The sequence below is a fragment of the Prionailurus viverrinus genome, chromosome B4 (genome assembly GCF_022837055.1).
Source record: "Prionailurus viverrinus isolate Anna chromosome B4, UM_Priviv_1.0, whole genome shotgun sequence".
In the NCBI taxonomy this organism is placed as follows: Eukaryota; Metazoa; Chordata; class Mammalia; order Carnivora; family Felidae; genus Prionailurus; species Prionailurus viverrinus.
The window spans coordinates 2873734-2893057 of NC_062567.1; the positions used below are offsets into that span (position 1 = coordinate 2873734).

General features: G+C 42.7%; 1 protein-coding gene across 1 annotated transcript in view; it reads right to left on the reverse strand.

Annotated features, from left to right (window-relative positions):
• Positions 1-19324, reverse strand: part of PRKCQ (protein kinase C theta) — a 187173-nt gene that overhangs the window by 99284 nt on the left and 68565 nt on the right. Inside the window, exons 6-10 of the mRNA XM_047867798.1 lie at positions 18557-18588; positions 18375-18460; positions 13104-13233; positions 9116-9225; positions 8268-8385 (exon numbers count right to left, since the gene is read on the reverse strand). Coding sequence (XP_047723754.1) covers positions 8268-8385; positions 9116-9225; positions 13104-13233; positions 18375-18460; positions 18557-18588 — 476 coding nt within the window. The remainder of the gene's footprint in view (positions 1-8267; positions 8386-9115; positions 9226-13103; positions 13234-18374; positions 18461-18556; positions 18589-19324) is intronic.

The following is a 19324-nucleotide window of genomic DNA, read 5'->3' on the forward strand; positions in this document are numbered from 1 at the left end:
CAACCAACCAACCAACCAACCAACCAAACAAACAAAACTGGACAGGATTTTCTCTTTTACAGAAAAAAGAAACATGCAAACAACATTCAACATTGGTGTTGCAGTGAGCAGACAGAGTCAGTGCACCAGAGCAGTGAGAGTGGTGCCATCCAGCCCCTTACCTGGGATCTGCACTCAGCACCTCGGCATCCAGCTGCCAGAGCTTTGAACTGTGTGAGCATCTGGGCCTCCATTAGCAACATGTGTTCTAAGCTATCAGAAAGCCTGAGGTGGTTTTTGGTTCAGGGAATACTCGAAAATTGTTCCATGTAAATTAATGGTAATTTATGCCATTCTGGCTTCCAAAAGAGTTCATAGGGAGTCATGCGGAAGATGGCAGAATAGAAGGATTACCTCGTTCCCTGGGCACACCAAAGTAACAGCTACATCCCTACAACTAACACAGAAAATGACCTGAAGACTGGCAGAACAGACCTTCCACAGTTGACTATAGACAGGAGGCCACACTGAGAAAGATAGAAGGGGCAGAGACGTGGTTGGGAACCCAACCCCTGTGAGTCTAGCCACAAATGGGAAGGGCACCACAAGCACAAGGAAGCCAGAGGATCAGACGCCATAGAAGGCATCCCTGGCATGGGGAACCTGTACTGGGAAGACAAGTCTCAATAACATTTGGCTTTGAAAAACAGTGGGGCTTAAAATTAGGAGCTTTAAAAATCAGCCAGGCTTAACCCTGGAGAGGGCAGGAGGGTGATAGGAAACTGAGTCCCTACCATAAAGAACGTAAAGAACCACCATAATAACTTGACCCAAGACAGCACAGAAGCAGCAGTTTAAAAAGTTCCAGGGGGTATAGATGAAGGAGATTTGTTGACTACTCTTAGAATGAGTGCTGGAGGCTCAGGGATCTTCCCCTTCCTAAGCCTAGATAGCCATCTATCTTGCAAGTACCATGTGCCCTGCCCTAGCACTCACCTGTGGACCTGCTCCATTCAATCTGTACACCCTCCAAAGCAGATATTGCCCCACCACCCCCAACTGGAAGCCCCAGTAGGGATCAGTACCACTCCAGAGCAATTCTTCCTCTGGGGTTTAGGGGAGATAACCCCACACACCAGGCACCCACAGTGCCAACAGCTCAGTCTCTAAGGGCAATCCCTGCCCCTCAATGTACCTGCAGCAGTGACAGAGATGCTAACTGCAGACAGATAGGCTGACTACTGGCCCCACCCACCAACAGCCCCACAACAGCTTCAGGCAGGCCTCTCAACAGCATGGGGAATAAATCTTGCCCTGTGTACCCACAGCAGGCAAAGTGGATCAGTGCATCCAGCTGGGCTACAGACAGTTATGGCTCAGCCTCAATAGTAGGATGTCCACAGCCCACCCAGGGACACCTCTAGAGTTCCTAATTCTGGTGGCCAGGGGAATTGAATTACATGACACCAATGGACTTCTTCTGATCAAGGCCACTACCTTCAAGAGATGTAGCTGAATTACCTAATACATAGAAACGAACACAGACAGACAAAATGGGGGAGATGGAGGGATATGTCTCAAATGAAAGAATAAGATAAAAATCACAGTTAGGGGCGCCTGGGTGGCGCAGTCGGTTAGCGTCCGACTTCAGCCAGGTCACGATCTCACGGTCCGTGGGTTCGAGCCCCGTGTCGGGCTCTGGGCTGATGGCTCAGAGCCTGGAGCCTGTTTCCGATTCTGTGTCTCCCTCTCTCTCTGCCCCTCCCCCGTTCATGCTCTGTCTCACTCTGTCCCAAAAATAAATAAAAAACGTTGAAAAAAAATTTAAAAAAAATCACAGTTAAAGAGCAAAATGAAATGGCAATAAACAATTTGCTTGATAAAGAATTCAAGGGAGTAGCCATAAAGACACACACTGGGCTTGAGAAAACAGTAGATGAGCTAAGTAAGAACCTCATTAAAGATGCAGAAAATATAAAAAAGAACCAGTCAGAACTGAAGAAGGTGTAACTGAAAGAAAAAAATACACTAGAGGGAATCAACAGCAGCTTAGGGAATGCAGAAAAACAGGTCAGCAATCTGAAAGAGAGAGTAATGGAAACAGCAGAAAGAAAAAAAGAGCAATAAAAAATAAGAATAAGTTAAGGAACTCAGCAACACCATCAAGCATAACATTCGCATTATAGAGAATGGGAAGGAGAAGAGAGAGAAAGGGGGGCAGAAAATTTATTTGAAGAAATAATAGCTGGAAACTTCCCTAATCTAGAGAAGGAAACAGCCATTCATATCCAGGATGCACAGAGAGCCCCAAACAAGGTGAACCCAAGGTGGTCCACACTGAAACACATAATAATTACAATGGCCAAAAGTAATGATAAAGAGAGAATCTTAAAAGTGGTAAAAGTACACAGTTACATACAAGAGAAATCTCATAAGGCTATGAGCTGATTTTTCCGCAGAAACTTTTCAGGCCAGGAGGGAGTGGCATGATATATTCAAAGTGCTGAAAGAAGGCGCACCTGGATGGTTCAGTCAGTTAAACGTCTGACTCATGGTTTCAGATCAGGTCATGATCTCAGAGTCATGTGATGGAGCACCACACTGGGCTGCATGCTGAGCATGGGGTCTGTTTAAGATTCTCTCTCTCCTCTACCCCTCCCCCATGCTTTCTTTCTCTAAACACACACACACACACACACACACACACACACACACAAAACAAAACAAAAAACAACCAAACAAAATCTAAAGTGCTGAAAGAAGAAAACCCGCAACCAAGAATACTCTATCCAGCAAGGCTATCATTCAGAATAAAAGAGAGAGAAAGAGTTTCCCAGACAAACAAAAGTTAAAGGAGTTCATCATCATTAGGCCAGCTTTATAAGAAACTTCGAAGGGAATTCTTTAAGTGAAAATAGAAGGCCATAATTAAAAGAAAATTATGAAAGGATGAAATTTCACTGATAACAGCAAATGTATATTAAAGGTAGTAGATTAATTACTTACAAAGTGAAAAGGCTGGTTAGAACACAAAAGTAGCAAAATTATATCTACAAACATTAGCCAAGGTATTCACAAAATAAAAAGATGTAAAACATGACATCATATACATAAAAGGTGGGGCAGGGGTAAGAATTTAGTGCTTTTAGAATGTGTTTGAACTTAAGTGTCCATCAACATAGTATAGACTGTTTGTTGTACACATAAGAGGTTATATATGAACCCAATAAACACAAATCAAAAACCAATGGTAGATACACAAAAAATAAAGGGAAAGGAATCCAAGAATAACACTAAAGAAAGTAACCAAATCACAATGAAAGAGAGCAATGGGAGAAGGAAAGAAGAAAACTACAAAAATAGCCAGAACAACTAACAAAATGGCAAGAAGTACATACCTATCAATAATTACTCTAAAGGTAAATGTACTTCATACTCTAACCAAAAGACAGACGGTGACTGAATGGATTAAAAACAAAAGACAAACAAAAAAACAAGACCCATCTATATGCTGCCTACAAGGGACTCATAGCCCTAAACACACACACAGACTGAAAGTAAAGGGATGAGAAAACATACTTTGCAGATGGAAGCAAAAAAAAAAAAAAAAAAAACAAAAAACACAGCTGGGATAGCAATGCTTGTATCAGACAAAAAAGACTTTAAAACAAAGACTGGATCAAGAGACAAAAAAGGGCACTACATAATGATAAAGGGATCAATCCAACAAGAGGACATAAAATTGTAAATATGTATGTACACAGTATTGGAATACTAAATTACATAAAGCAAATATTAGGGATATAAAGGGAGAAATTGACAGTAATACAATGATACCAGGGACTTCAATACCCCATTTACATCAATGGATAAATCACCCAGACAGAATGTCGATAAGGAAACAGTGACTTTGAACATGTTAGACCAGATTGACCTAACAGACATGTATAGAATATTCCACCCCAAAGCAGCAGAATACACATTCTTCCCAAATACACGTGGAGCATTCTCCGGAATACATCACATGTTAGGCAACAAAAAAGTGTCAATAAATTTAGGGAGACTGAAGCCATAGCAAGTCTCCATTCCAACCACAATGGTATGAAACTAGAAACCAACTACAAGAAAAAAATCTAAAAAGCCCCACAAACACACAGAGCTAAACAACATGCTCCTAAACAATGCACGGGTCAACAAATCAAAGAAAAAAATCAGAGAATACATGGAGACAAATAAAAATGAAAAAACAATGATCTATAATCTTTGGGACACAGTAAAAGTAGTTCTAAAAAGAAACTTCAGAGCAATACAGGCCTACCTCAGAAAACAAGAAAAATCTGAAATAAACAACCTAACCTTACACCTAAATGAGCTGGAAAAAAAAACCCTAAAGATAGTGGAAGGAAGGAAATAATAAAGAGTACACGAGAGGTTGCCTGGGTGGCTCAGTCTGACTTCGGCTCAGGTCACGATCTCACAGTTTGTGAGTTTGAGCCCCATGTCAGGCTCTGTGCTGACAGCTCAGAGCCTGGAGCCTGCTTCCGATTCTGTGTCTCCCTCTCTCTGCCCCTCCCCTGCTCATGTGCGCGCGCGCTCTCTCTCTCTCTCTCAAAAATAAATAAATAAATAAATAAATAAATAAATAAATAAAGAGTTAATACCTATTCTTCTCAAACTATACCAAAAACAGAAGAGGAAGGAAAACTTCCAAATTCATTCAATGAGGCCAGGATTACCCTGATACCAAAACTACAAAAAAAGAAAACTGTAGGCTAATATCTCTGATTAACACAGATGCAAATATCTTTGAAAATTATTAGCAAACTGAACTCAGCAATACATTAAAAAAAGTCATTCACCACAATCAAGTGAGTTTTATTGCAGGGATATAAGAGTAGTTCAGTATTTGCAAATCAATCAACGTGATATACCATATTAAAAAGAGGAAAGATAAAAAACACATGGTCATCTCAATAGATGCAGAGAAACCATTTGACAAAATACAACGTACCTTAATGATAAAAACTCTCAACAAAGTGGGTTTAGAGGGAATACCCCAACGTAATAAAGACCATACATAACAAACCCACAACTAACACCATACTCAATAGTGAAAAACTAAAAGTTTTTCTCTAAGATAAGGACAAGATAAAGATGTCCACTCAAGCCACTTTAATTCCACACAGTGCTAGAAATCCTAGCTACAGCCATCACACAAGAAAAAGGAATAAAAGCCATCAGAATTGATAAGGGAAAAGTAAAACTGTCACATTTGCAAATGACATATATTTGGAAAAACCTAAAGACTGCACCAAAAAACCTATTAGAACTGAAAATGCAAAGTCAAAGAATACAAAATTAATATACAGAAATGTGTTGCATTTCTGTACACTAAAAACAGAGTAGCAGAAAGAAAAACTAAGAAAACAATCCGAATTACAATTGCATCAAGAAGAATAAAATAAAAGGAAGAAACTTAACCAAGGAGGTGAAACCTGTACTTTGAAAACTATAAAACATTGACTAAAGAAACTGAAGTGACAGAAACAAATGGAAAGATATTCTGTGCTCAGGGATTGCAAGAATTAACATTGTTAAAATGTCCATACTACCCAAAGCACTCTACAGATTCAGTGTAATCCCTATCGATATACCAACAGCATTCTTCACAGAACTAGAATAATATTAAAATTTGTATGGAATCACAAAGACCTTGAATAGCCAAAGTAATCTTGAAGAAGAAGAACAAAGCTGGAAGTATCATAATCACAGATTTTAAGATATACTACAAAGCTATAATAATCAAAACAGTATGGTACCAGCACAAAAGCAGACATGTATCAGTGAAACAGAATAGAGCTCCCCTAAATAAACCCACACCCAAATGGTCAGTGAATCTATGACAGAGGAGACAAGAATATACAGTGGGGAAAAAGAGTTTTTTTTTTTTTTAACAGTCCTTTCAACAAATGGTGTTGGGAAAACTGAACAGCTACATGCAAAAGACCAAAACTGGACCTCTTTCTTAAACCACACACAAAACTAAACTTACAGTGGATTAAGACCTATGTATGAGACCTTAAACCATAAAACTTCTAAAGGAAGACACAGGTAGTAATATCTTAGACATCAGTCTTAGCAACATATTTATGGATGTGTCTCCTAGGCAAGGGAAAGGAAAGCAAAAATAAACTATTGGGACTATACCAAAATAAAAAAAACTTTTGCACAGCAAAGGAAACCATAAACAAAACAAAAAGGCAAGGTAGTGAATGGGAGGAGATATTTGCAAATGCTATATCTTATGAGGGACTTATATGCAAAATATATAAAGAACTTGTACAACTCAACACTGAAAAAAAAAAAACCAGATTAAAAAATGGCCAGAGGATCTGAACAGACATTTTTCCAAAGAAGACATACTAATGGCCAACAGACACATGAAAAGATGCTGAACATCATCAATCATCAGGGAAATGCAAATAAAGATCACAATGAGGTATCCTCTTACGCCAATCAGAATGGGTAGTATCAAAAAGACAAGTAATAGCAACAGTTGGTGAGGATGTGGAGAAAAAGAAACAGTATGGTGGCAGTGGGAAAGCAAACTGGTCCAGCCACTGTGGAAAACAGTAGGAGGTTCCGCAAAAAATTAAAAATAGAACTACCATGCGATCCAGGAATTGCACTACTGGGTATTTACCTAAAGAAAATGAAAACACTAGTTCAAAAAGATATACGCATTCCTATATTTATTGCAGCATTATTTACAATAGCCAAGCTATGGAAGCAACCCAAGTGTCCATCAATAGATGAGCGGATAAAGAAGCTATGATATATATACAAGGGAATATTACTCAGCCATAAAAAGGAATGAGATCTTGCCACTGTGACAACGTGGATGGATGTGGAAGGTATCATGGTAAATGAAATAAGACAGAGAAAGACAAATACCATACAATTTCACTTGTATGTGGAATCTAAAAAACAAAACCAAACCAAACATTCTTTTTTTTTTTTTTTTAATGTTTATTTATTTTTGAGACAGAGAGAGACAGAGCATGAACAGGGAAGGGGCAAAGAGAGAGGGAGACACAGAATCTGAAACAGGCTCCAGGCTCTGAGCTGTCAGCACAAAGCCCGACGCGGGGCTCGAACTCACAGACCGTGAGATCATGACCTGGGCCGAAGTCGGACGCTTAACCAACCAAGCCACCCAGGCGTCCCCAAACATTCTTAAATATAGAGAATAAACTGGTGGTTGCCAAGGGGAGGTGGGTGGGGGAGTGCGTGAAATAAAGGGGATTAAGAGGTATAAAATTCCAGTTACAAAAAAATAAGTCACAGAGATGAAAAGCACAGCATAAGGGATACAGTCAATAATAATATAAAACATCATTATGGTGACAGAAAAACTTGGAGTAATGTACAGAATTGTTGAATCAATGTGTTGTACACCTGAAACTAAGTCACACTGTATGTTAACTATACTTCAATTAAAAAAAAAAAGGTTTCGGGGCGCCTGGCTGGCACAGTCGGTTAAGCGTCCGACTTCAGCCAGGTCACGATCTTGCGGTCCGTGAGTTCGAGCCCCGCCTCGGGCTCTGGGCTGATGGCTCGGAGCCTGGAGCCTGTTTCTGATTCTGTGTCTCCCTCTCTCTCTGCCCCTCCCCCGTTCATGCTCTGTCTCTCTCTGTCCCAAAAATAAATAAAAAACGTTGAAAAAAAATTAAAAAAAAAAAAAAGGGTTTCACAGGAATAGTCTACTTTAGGATAGTGGGGAAAACCTATATTTTACAATGTATGTTGAAACTATTCATCTCCCGGATTCATGTGGGCATATCTTCTCATGAACTACTTTCAGAAAGTAGGCTGGGGAACTTCCATGATGTCATATATGTTGCACTAGTCTTCCCTTTTCTACTTTTAACCTTCCCCAAAAAGTCTCAAAGGTATAGAACAGGATGGCCTACTGTGACATTCCCACCATTGAAATTCATGGTAGATTTATTTTGCAAAACCTTTTAACAGTGACAGGAAGTAACATTCTAAAAATAAGGAAACGTTTGCAGCCCTACTGTAGACCTATATCCCATTCTCTCCCTGCCCTCACCTCCCACCCTCTTACAAAGGTTTCCTAATGGGGCATATTTTGGTTTCACTTCCAGGAAGTAGGAGCCTCCCATCTATCAGACCACGTAAATGGAGAGTTGAAATCTAGAGGACTCCATTAGGGCTGACCAAGATTAATTGCTGACAATGATTCTACCGAGGATCAGGATAGCTACCTTTTTTCCCAGATGCTGGTACACACGGCAGCCTTGCTTCACCTTTTATGGAGCACGGGAGACCAATTTCAACGGGACCTTCTCTGAAGATGTGTTCACTATCTCTTAAGCAGCGAGCCTAGATTATAAACAAAGAGTCAGACCACCCACCTACCCACCCGCTACGGCCCCATCAGCTCAGCCTGCTGCCCTCGGGGATGAGATCCGTTTAAGAATCCTAAATGCATAGATAACCAACATCCTTCTTTCCCTCAGCATTCTTTTAGGATCTCATATGCTGTAAGAGTCTACCTATTATATTTTATACATGAACAGGCACATATTCACTTCCTTCATACTTTTCCAGGGGCTAACTGGTTTCTCCTGTACTGTCTACATCATTTGGTCACAAATAAGAATGGAAGGTTAATGGATGGAAAGAGAGCTTACAAAGGCAACACCAAGAGAGTTTGTTCTTAAATACAAAAATTCAATTCTAGTCCTAGTGCATGTGAGTAAATGGCAAGGCAAAAGTTGCCCTCGACTCAGTGTTCCGTGCACGTTTTAGGGATGATTCTGGGCAGTAGATAGGTACAAAGCTGGTAATGAATCCTCAATGATTTCAATGAATTTGTTTCTGCCCCTGCTCATGCCACAAAGAATTTAAGATCCTAAAAATATCTATAATACAAATGCATGAAGTAAATCAATATCTCTGAGTGGGGATATGGGCATAAGGATGAAAGTCAGAGGCAAGGCAAATGCTCAGAAACAGACTCCATATTGCTCCACAGATCAAAGGGAAGGAGGACTCGAGTAGTCCTTGCTAAGTTGAAACTGGAGGAACTTAACCTAAAAGCCTTTCCTACCTGTTGAGTGCTCTCAATCATTGCCAGTGCTTCGGCCATCAGCTTCTGATTTATGCCACAAAGGTTGGCCACCTTTGTCTGGCATCTGTGATGTACGTTCATACCACATGCTGCAAAGGAGAAAGAGACACTGTGAGCCAGAGGAACAGAACTCACTGAGCGGACTTTGCACAGGTCTGCTTCAGGTACACATACGTTGAAGAACGATTGGCAAATCCCTAGAGCCATCTTCCCAGCAGCAGGAGACACTGAATACAAATAAATGAGGGCAGTGCTTCTACAATGCCACCACGCGTCCACCTCCCCTTCCCAAGACTACACACACAGACCAGAGGCTCCTGGATGTGGTGCTGGGGAGGCAGAAGCAGAGCTTTGCTGACAGCAGAGGAAGGCTGCTGTCGGTATGCATTTAGACTATGCCATTGCTGAGAGACTAGCACCGATGCTGGCTCTCTCTGGTGAAAATGTGCCATGCCAGGATAGAAGGTGGTTCACTTCCACTCTAGATTGGAGTCCAAGTATCCCCTTCCCCACATGGGGTGCAAGGAGCTTCCCTCCCCTCTAGGCTGAAGCCTCAGCCTGCATGCATGGTGGGTGTGGTCTGTGCTCCGGGATGGGAGTGGGGAGAAGGGAAGTGGCCTGGAGGCCATTCTCCCCATATGGCAGAGTTGGGCTGGTTGAACCAAATGATCTAGCTCTAAGTCCTATGATTCTCGGGGAATATTCCAATTTATGAGTCTTGAAAAAAGTGCAGTGAAGGTCCACCCTCCACTTTCTGTGATCCCGTGAGCCTTCCTGGATTGGGATGTGTGTGGACCAGGGCGTCTGTAGAAAGACAGCTACTACTTCAAGTCATTGGTTTAGAAAAATGAAATTCTGCTTATAAAACACTGCTATTACAATAAAAAAAAATCTAACGTAAGATTTTCAAACTCCAGCTGATAGAATTCTGTTTTCAAGTCCTATTTCATTCTGTCAAGTCCATCAGTACCATTTGTTATAACGGCATTACGCAAGAGAGGCTATAAAACAACGCACTTTTACTCTGACCTGCTTTTTTTTTTTTAATGTTGGTTTATTTTTGAGAGAGACAGAGACAGAATGCAAGTGGGTTGGGGCAGAGAGAGGGGGAAACACAGAATCTGAAGCAGGCTCCAGGCTCCGAGCTGTCAACATAGAGCCTGATGCAGGGCTCGAACTCACAAGCCTTGAGATCATGACCTGAACCGAAGTCGGATGCTCAACCGACTGAGCCACCCAGGTGCCCTGTACTCTTACCTGCTTATTAACCCATTTGTGTGCAAAGAGCTTAGTACAGTGGTTGGCATCAGATGCTCAACAACTACAACTTGTCTTTTATCTTCATTATCTATTCCAAAGAGATATACATTAAACTACTGAAGTGGAATTTGAGCAGGCTTCAGCCCTTAGTTTTAACTGGCTTACTCTTCCTCCAACAGTTCATAATAAAATAGCATTTTCTATGTAAATATAAACCAGTACTTGTCCTGGTATATTGCATGATAGAACCCAAATCCATTCTAAGTGAAATCTTTTATGTATGACTAAAGCCCTTAATATAGTCACTATGCTGTTTATAATGGCTTTCTGCCCTTGTGAATTTCAGCACAACTCCTACTGGATGTGTTTCTGCGGGTTGCACACTGGGAAGTCCCAGCTGCATTTCCTTAGTACCGCAAGGCAAAGGGAGGCAGTTGGCGAGGACTCAGCATGAAGCAGTGGGAAGTTTCACTTTGCTTTTTAACATGGTAGCCAGATCTAAGCTTGTCTCGGATGCTCTGGCATGAAGGCAGGCCCCACCCCCACTATGGTAATGTCCTACGTCTCTGTTACTAACCTATGAGGTGACAACTTGATCTCTTTGAGTGCAAACAGGCCCTTTGGATGATGATTTTCATGGGAATTAAAGTGGACAGAGGAAAGGAGACAGAATCAAGACAAAGGGAGGCCCTACTTAAGAAGGTGGCTTAGAAAAGAACAAGATAGAAAGAGCAGGGCCAAGGCAGAGGAACAGAGTCCAGAGAGTAGAGAGGGAGGAGAGGTGAAGTCAAGGGCATGGGGGGTGAGGACACAGGGATGTCTGTAGGTATCGGCCAGATACCTACAGAGGGTGCTGGGGAGGAAGGGAGGGGAGAAGAGGGAAGAGGAAAGGAAGGGAGAGTAGAGAGGGGCTGCCTGGCATGCAGGAGGTGGGGGGAGACAGGGAAAGAGAAGGGAATGGAGGAGAAAGAACGTTAGGGAAGACGGAACAGAAACAATGGCTGTGAAACAATGGCGAGGAACCCTCGTAGAGGGTTCTAAGCTCAGAGGCAGAGACAGGCTGTTGGCACCACTGGGCAGCTGAGGTGCTCAGGCTCTAGGGAGGGGAAACCTGAGCTGTGAGAGAGACCATCAGAGGACCAGGGAGCCATCACTCATGCCCTGCTTGTTCCATTCGGGAATTACTTCTTGCCTGTGAACTCCTAAAGATCCTCCAGACTACTAGGCCCACCCGTGTGCTCTCGAGCAGGTATAAACAGCAAGGTGCTCAGTGGCACTTCTGGGCTACGGAGGGGTTATTGAGATGAATTCTCACTACATCTGGGTTTTGCCTTCAGTGATGGTTTGAAAGCCTAACCTTCCTCCTGCCACCACTAACATGTCACTCCAGACTCCACCGGGCATGTAAACGCAACGGGGATGAGGAAGAGAAGGCTGTTGAAGGGGATCCTTGCCTTTATTACTAGAACAGATGAACACAGGGGAAGGGAAGGGAAAATAAGATCAATACAGGCAGCGAGGCAAACCATAGCTCAACTACAGAGAACAAACTGAGCGTTGCTGGAGGGGAGGGAATGGACTAGACGGGGAATGGGCATTCAAGAGGGCACTTGTTGGGATGAGCCCTGGATGTTATACGGAAAGGACGAATCACTGGGCGCTACTCCAGAAACCAAACTACACTGTAGGTTAGCTAACTTGAATTTAAAGAAGTTTAAAAAAAAAAAAAAGATAAGAATTGCAGAAGATTTAACCAGTGGCATAAAACAAAATGGGGTGACCAAGAAAAAGTAAAGTGGCTTCTACCTTTAATCATTCAAAACAGAAAGGCCTCTGCCACAGCAGAACTCCCTCCTTTTCAAAAGGCTATCTGGCCCTGTTCCACCCCCAGCCCCACGCAAAAGGCAGAAGTGGCTTGTGGGAATCTTTCCCTCCCTCTGGCCTAATCCTGATGTGACAGCATCTCGGTGTCTAGAGGTTATCGCCTTAGCCATTTGAACTTTTAGAGCATTGCAGTGCTTTTTACTCCTTCTCAGGGCAGGCCTAAAAATCTTGACGAGTGCAGAGTTGTGGGCTCAGTCCGGCTGTACTGCCAGCTGCAATGCCAGCCTTCAAGGGGAGATCAGAGGAGGGAGAATGGTAAGAGGCGTGGGCCTCTTACTGGGCACTGTGAGTTTGCAGCACGCTTAGGGCCCAGAGCCTACGGTCTCAGTCACAGAATTCTCATGTGCAGGACCATCCATCAGCCAAGCAGATGAGCTGGGCTTGCTCCCTGATGGGCTACACAGAGAATCTGTAGGGCTGGTGTGAGGGAGAGAGGCAGGGTCAGAAGGGGCAGGCTCCGAACACTGAGACACGGCAGGGCAGGTCCCAGCCGGGGGGCCAGTCAGGGAAAATGCTATCTTCCTTTCTCCCCAGCACAGCAGGGAACAAGAGAAGAGGGACAGGTCAGGAGACTTGACATTTAGACTCAACGGGCTTGCACTTCTCTGGGCTACAAGGATTAAGGTGTTGGGGGTGGAATGGAAGGAACAGCACTGGTGTCTCATCCTGGGCACTTCACATTCAAGACGTCGGGGTCATCCGGGTCAGCTGGAGAAGTCCAGCCTCTCTCCTCCCCCCTTCCCTCATGCTCTCCATCAAGGCTGCAGAGCCACCCCTTAGGGGGCCTGCAACGGGGCCCACGCTCCTTTCCCACTGGACTCACCGTCGCACTTGAGTCCTTGCCTCGCCAGGCCCCACAGCAGGGTCCCACAGTGCTCACAGAAGGTCGGGCTTTTGTAATTGTAGACTTTGAATCTATGTGGCATGTCAATTTTGAATCTCTCCTTGTGGAACTGAAAAAAGGAAGAACGTGTGACCAAACGCGCGTCCCTGCTTTTCAACTTTGGGTGTCTTGGCAGGCACTCGAGTCCAACAGAGCACTGAAAACACTGGAACAATGTGCACTTACCTCAGGGCATAAGTGTTACTTGTCAACCCTTCCGGCCATGGCCAAAGAAGGCAGGCAGCCGTTAGCTCTTCCAGGCAAGAGCCAAGTGCATAATATGCAGACGTCGGGTAACCTGGAGTAAGCTGAACGCGTGGGGCGTTCCCACAGAGAGGCTCACAGCTTCAGGAAGAGGGGACTGGGGTCACTTATCTAAATGGGATCTAAGTAAACGTTGCACTGCCCTTCCTATTTTCGTACAAATACTTCCTTTTCTTTTTCAACCCAGAACGAGTATGCTAACCTTTGGAAGATGTTTACGTAATACTTCCTCTAGGGGAAACACTGCTATGGGCTTAACAGTATAAAAGCCTACGTGCGAAGCATGTCACAGCTCTTGCATGTGGATGGAGGGGGTGGCAGGCAGGGAAAGGGGCCTGCCAGGTGCTGGGGACAAGTATGCTGCACATATTACCTCTCACACACGTGATATTGCAAATACCCCCTTGGAAGTCGCCTCTATCAGAATCCTCACTTGATACATGGGGAGGTTAAGCACAGAGAGGGCAAGACTTGTCTAGGTCGCACACGAGCGAGTGGGCTAGGATGTCTACAAGTCGAAAGTCAGAATCAGCCTATACCCTTTCACCGTTACCCTTTCTCCAACAAAATGAACCTGATGATTTAGGGGATGGGGAGAGGGGAGATGAGAGAGTGATGCTGGTGGTAGATTTACAGCAGGATTTTTTTGTTTTGTTTTGTTTTTAGTTTTCTGGAGTTGAAATTATCTCCATTAGCCAACCGTATCACATGAACAGCATCAGCAGCCACAGCATCAGGAGGTTTGATTCCTGGTAAGAATACCGATATTCTTGTGTAAGAAAGAAAGTTTTACCTAAGATTTATCATCTCTCCAGAAGTTCTTAATTAGACAATTCCCTTGGGGATGTGCACAGCAAAGAAGACCTATTCATTCACGGTGATGTATCTGATATTACCACCGAGGATGTTAGCCACCATCGGGTCATTAGAATGGCTGTTTGAAATTATTTAAAAGTTGCCTAGAACCTCTTCTACTCATTTTCGACCAAGAAAAAATAATTTTCAGATCTCAACTTGTATAAACATTCCCATGTAAATATGAACAATTAATGACAAGGTCCAGGCTGGGAGTCTTCTCCCTCAAATCTAAACCCCAAACTCAAATAGTTCAAGATATGTCTGGGAAAGACTATAGATTTGTACTTTCCAATATGATATTCATTTAGCCATGTGGGCCAAGTGAGCACCTGCAAGGCGGTAAAACGATACACTCTCAGTATAAAATACACACTGCATTTTGAAGATTTTGTAAGAGAAAAAGAACGTAAACTATCTCATTAATTTTCATGTGAGGATACCTGAAAATTTAAAATTATACTCGTGGCTCTCATTCTATTTCCAGTGGACATTAGCCATTGAGGCTAAGAGACATTCTTATAATTTGGGATTTTTCCAGGAAAGCTGAAGGTATCAGGTAGAGAGAGCAGAAAGGCAGGTTGCGAGGTGGTGATTTGGTTTAAACAAACAAAACACTGGTCTGGCAGAGAAAGACAAATACTGTATCATCTCACTTATATGTGGAATCAAAAACAAAAACAACCCCCCCCCCCCACCACCAAACTCATAGAAAGAGATCAGACTTGTGGTTCTCGGAGGCAGGGGGTTGCGGGGCAGGGTAAGTGGAGGAAGGTGGTCAAAAGGTACAAACTTCCATTTATAAGAGATAAATCCTGGGGATGGAACCTACAGCATGGTGACCACAACCAACATGGCTGGGTGATGTACAAGGAAGAGAGTAGATCCTGAGAGTTTTCATCACAAGGAGAAATCCTGTTTTCTCTTTTTATTCTATTTATTATTTTTTTAAAGATGAAATTTATTGTCAAATTGGTTTCCATACAACACCCAGTGCTCATCCCAACAGGTGCCCTCCTCAATGCCCGTCACCCACCCTCCCCTCCCTCCCACCCCCCATCAACCCTCAGTTTATTCTCAGTTTTTAAGAGTCTATTATGGTTTGCCTCCTTCCCTCTCTGTAACTTTTTCCCCCCTCCCCCATGGTCTTCTGTTAAGTTTCTCAGGATCCACATAAGAGTGAAAACATATGGTATCTGTCTTTCTCTGTAGGACTTATTTCACTTAGCATAACATTCTCCAGTTCCATCCACGTTGCTACAAAAGGCCAGATTTCATTCTTTCTCATTGCCAAGTAGTATTCCATTGTATGTATAAACCACAACTTCTTTATCCATTCGTCAGTTGGTGGACATTTAGGCTCTTTCCATAATTTGGCTATTGTTGAAAGTGCTTCTATAAACATTGGGGTACAAGTGCCCCTATACATCAGCACTCCTGTATGTATCCCTTGGGTAAATTCCTAGCAGTGCTATTGCTGGGTGATAGGGTAGATCTATTTTTAATTTTTTGAGGAACCTCCACACTGTTTTCCAGAATGGTGATGGATATTAGCTGAACCCATCGTGGTAATGATTTCATAGTATATGTAAATCAAACCATCATGCTATATGCCTTAAACTTATACAATGATGTATGTCAATTACTTCTCAATAAAACTGGGGCAGGGGGAACCCCCAACACCACTGCTCTGGGAGATTGAGACCTAAAATTGAGTCCCAGCCTGGCTACTTATATTATAGATGGTTGACTATGGAGGAACTACTTTAACCTCTTTAGGCCTTAGAAGAGTCACCTGTAATAGAAGACTGTCCCCTTTCCAACTCTAAATTTTAGGAGATATTCTGCTCTGCAAAAATTCAATCAATTTGCCTTCTCTGTGCCTGCCCCATGGCTGGAGAAAATCCCACACCTGGCAGGCTGGCCCTTCAAACTCAGATGGACTTTTCACTGTCCTTGGCACTCCTACTGTCCTTCTCTAACCACCTTGCTTTCCCATCCCAAGAAAGTTCTCTCACAGATCCTTTCTCCTCAAAGCCACTTGCTGCTTTCTCTTCTTCCTTCCCCCAATCTCCAGACTACACTGAAGTAGTAAGCTGTCTAAGGGAAGCTCTCTCACCTTCCTGCCCCCAAATCTACAACCCACTGTCATCTGCAACCATCTTCTCCTCCCTTTCTGCTACAATTGATGAACCATCGGTCTGTCCATCACAGACTCATCTCCACATGTGCTTTGGACATCTTCCCCTCTTGCCAAGGGTGGACTTCTTCCCTCCTGACTGCTCTGGTTTTCCCTCTCTCTAGCTTCATCCATCTCTCATCTCTCTCCAGCTATGGGAGTACTGCCATCCTTTGGGTCACACCTCTTTTCACCTACTGTTCTACTTCAATGAGCTTCAGGTTAGTCTTCTTGATAGTATGAGCACATAAATTGTGTCCATGTCGTCAACTTCCAGGAACCTTCAGTGCTGGTCGATGAAGCGAACACTCTACAATTCTTTGAAATGTCTTGGTTCAAGGGCCCCAGAGATCTCCATGTGGTCCTTATTTTAGTGGCAATGACCACAATTGACCCCTTTGCTTTCTGGTTTCTATAACCTCATTTACTGTTAATATATGGAGAGCCTTTTCTGAACTCCTTTTCTCAGTCATTATCCCAAGCTCCTTGTCTTCTACCTAATGCAGTTTTAGATTCCTTTGGGGAATTTATATATTCGGTCTATGGGCTCATATAAATTCCAAGTGCATATAAAATTGTCCACTGATACCTCTACTTGGATGTCTACAGGCATCTCAGGTTGGACTTATTAAAAAATGAAATAGTAATTTCTCCTCTAGTCTTACATTGTTATGGTTCTGCCTCTACCCCACTGCTCAAGACAAAAACCTGGGCATCATCTTTATTTCCCTCTCTTATTTTTCACATCCAATCCACTGGCAAATCCAGTCATTTCTAACATGGCAATCACCTGAAAATCTGCTCACTTTGCTCCAACGTAACATCAACCATCCCCCTTAGGGGAACTTCTGTAGTCACCTCTGGTTTTTTATGTTCACACCTCAACCCACCATTTCCCTACAGCAGTCACGAAGTGGGCTTCCCACTATAGGTCAAATAAAATCCAACCACTTCACTGGGGTCTAAAAACCTCCATCCAATCTAGGCCCTGCCAAGTTCCCCAAATTCGTGTTCTATTTGTTCTCTTGCCCTTGCTGTTTCAGCCTCATGGTCTCATTTCAGGTCCTAGAACATGCAGACTCTTTCCCCCTTGGGGCGTTTTCTGTCTGGAGGCTCTCAGCTTAAATGCTCCCTCCCCTGGGAGATTCCCTGACCTTTGGTTTAAGTAGGCCACTCCGTTATTTTCCACCATCACACCCTGTTGGCTATTTTCTTAGCACTTAATATAAATGGAAACAATACATTGTTGTTAATTACGTAGTTCCCTAATTTTATGGTAAGGTCCATAAAGGCAGGACCGGGTCTGTTTTGGCTCTGCTGTGCATTGTCTATAGTAGAGTATTTTTCATGTATTGGATACACACTAAATACCTGTTGAATGAAGAAGGAAATATAGGAAAAGGAAGTGTGCCTGACTTTCCGGGTCTGCTTCCCTTTCCTAGGGGGTAACTTGTTTCCACGCCATATGCCTCAAAGTTCGTTATGAAAGAAACACTTGCCTCTCCACATAAGAATTATATTTCTGTTACATCTCATACAAACTGTGTAAATGCTTACAAGTATTTTATAATTGTTTTCCTCTATTCTTTAACTGTCCCTTCTAGCTCTAGATGCCACAAGAGTCGTTCTCATATAATTGCCCCAAACTGTGTTTTCTGGCCACTTTCTATCATGCTTTTCTGGAAAAGGTAGAGTTATCGATATTCTTATTAGTCTTTTCTTATTCATCCTCTAGTTTTGAATCTCAGTAACAATCATTATTGAAGAGGAAAGGGTTTTAGGGAGATTGACGTTCATTGATATGCGTAAGGATTCAAGCTCAGGCAGTGCTAAAAATTAGTGGGTTGTAAAATTTAATGTCAAGATAAAGAGTTCTCATATTTCAGACAAAAAAGAGGAACTTAAACACATACCATGGTTTCTCTGCTATTGATAGCTGATCCTGTGCACTTAGCTATAACTTTATCGATACACTTCTTGTGGATTGCCGCATTACACTCTGGAAAGAAATGATTGTCGCTTAAGATTTTCAGAAGTGAAGGAACAATTAAATACAAAGAATGACAGTAATACAACAGAAACCCTTCTTACTTACGTCGACACTGGTAGCCTTGTTTGTTCAGACCCCTGCAATAAAGCAGATGTTTGATTTATTTGGATGTTCGAGTCAACAGCACCACAGACATTAAAAGGTAAGCAAGATCTCATAGCTTCCTACTATCAGAGCATTTACTGATCAGCAGCCCTGGTCTATCACTGGCCAAGAGTGTTAATATATTTGTTTGTTTGTTTTTTAAGCTGCTTTGTTAAAAGTCTGATAGTTAAATAAACGAGGAGCTTTTGTTTTCCCCCTCACTTGCGAATTTTCCAAACCAACACGTAGAGATGAAAATGACTGACTGAAAACGCATCACAGGCACCTAGCAGCAAATTTCTATGTCCTACACATAAAAAGTCATTGTCTCTCTAAGCTCAGTACGGATGGGTAAAGACACCTGTACGATGTTTTATTTTTTTCTGAGTGTCTGATAATATTTGCAATTACTAAATTCTTAAGCTTAAGACCCATTCCCGTGTAACACTATTAGAAAGGAAGGTGATTCTAGTCATTCAATGAAAACAGCTGGTGGAAATACACCAAAACACTATTTGACCTTTGGGTACCCTAGCTAGGCTGAGGTTGTGCGTTGATGAATGCTCAAAGAAAAGAACACCTCCACCAAGAGGTGAGGAGGCTAAAACCTGAGACAAGAGTCATTTCAGGTCTCTGCTGTCCCATCGCCTTTGCTATGTGCCTACTGAGGCTTGAACTGATCTCTGTGTGAAGACTGCTAAGACACCCGAGAGCCCTGTAAACATCTAA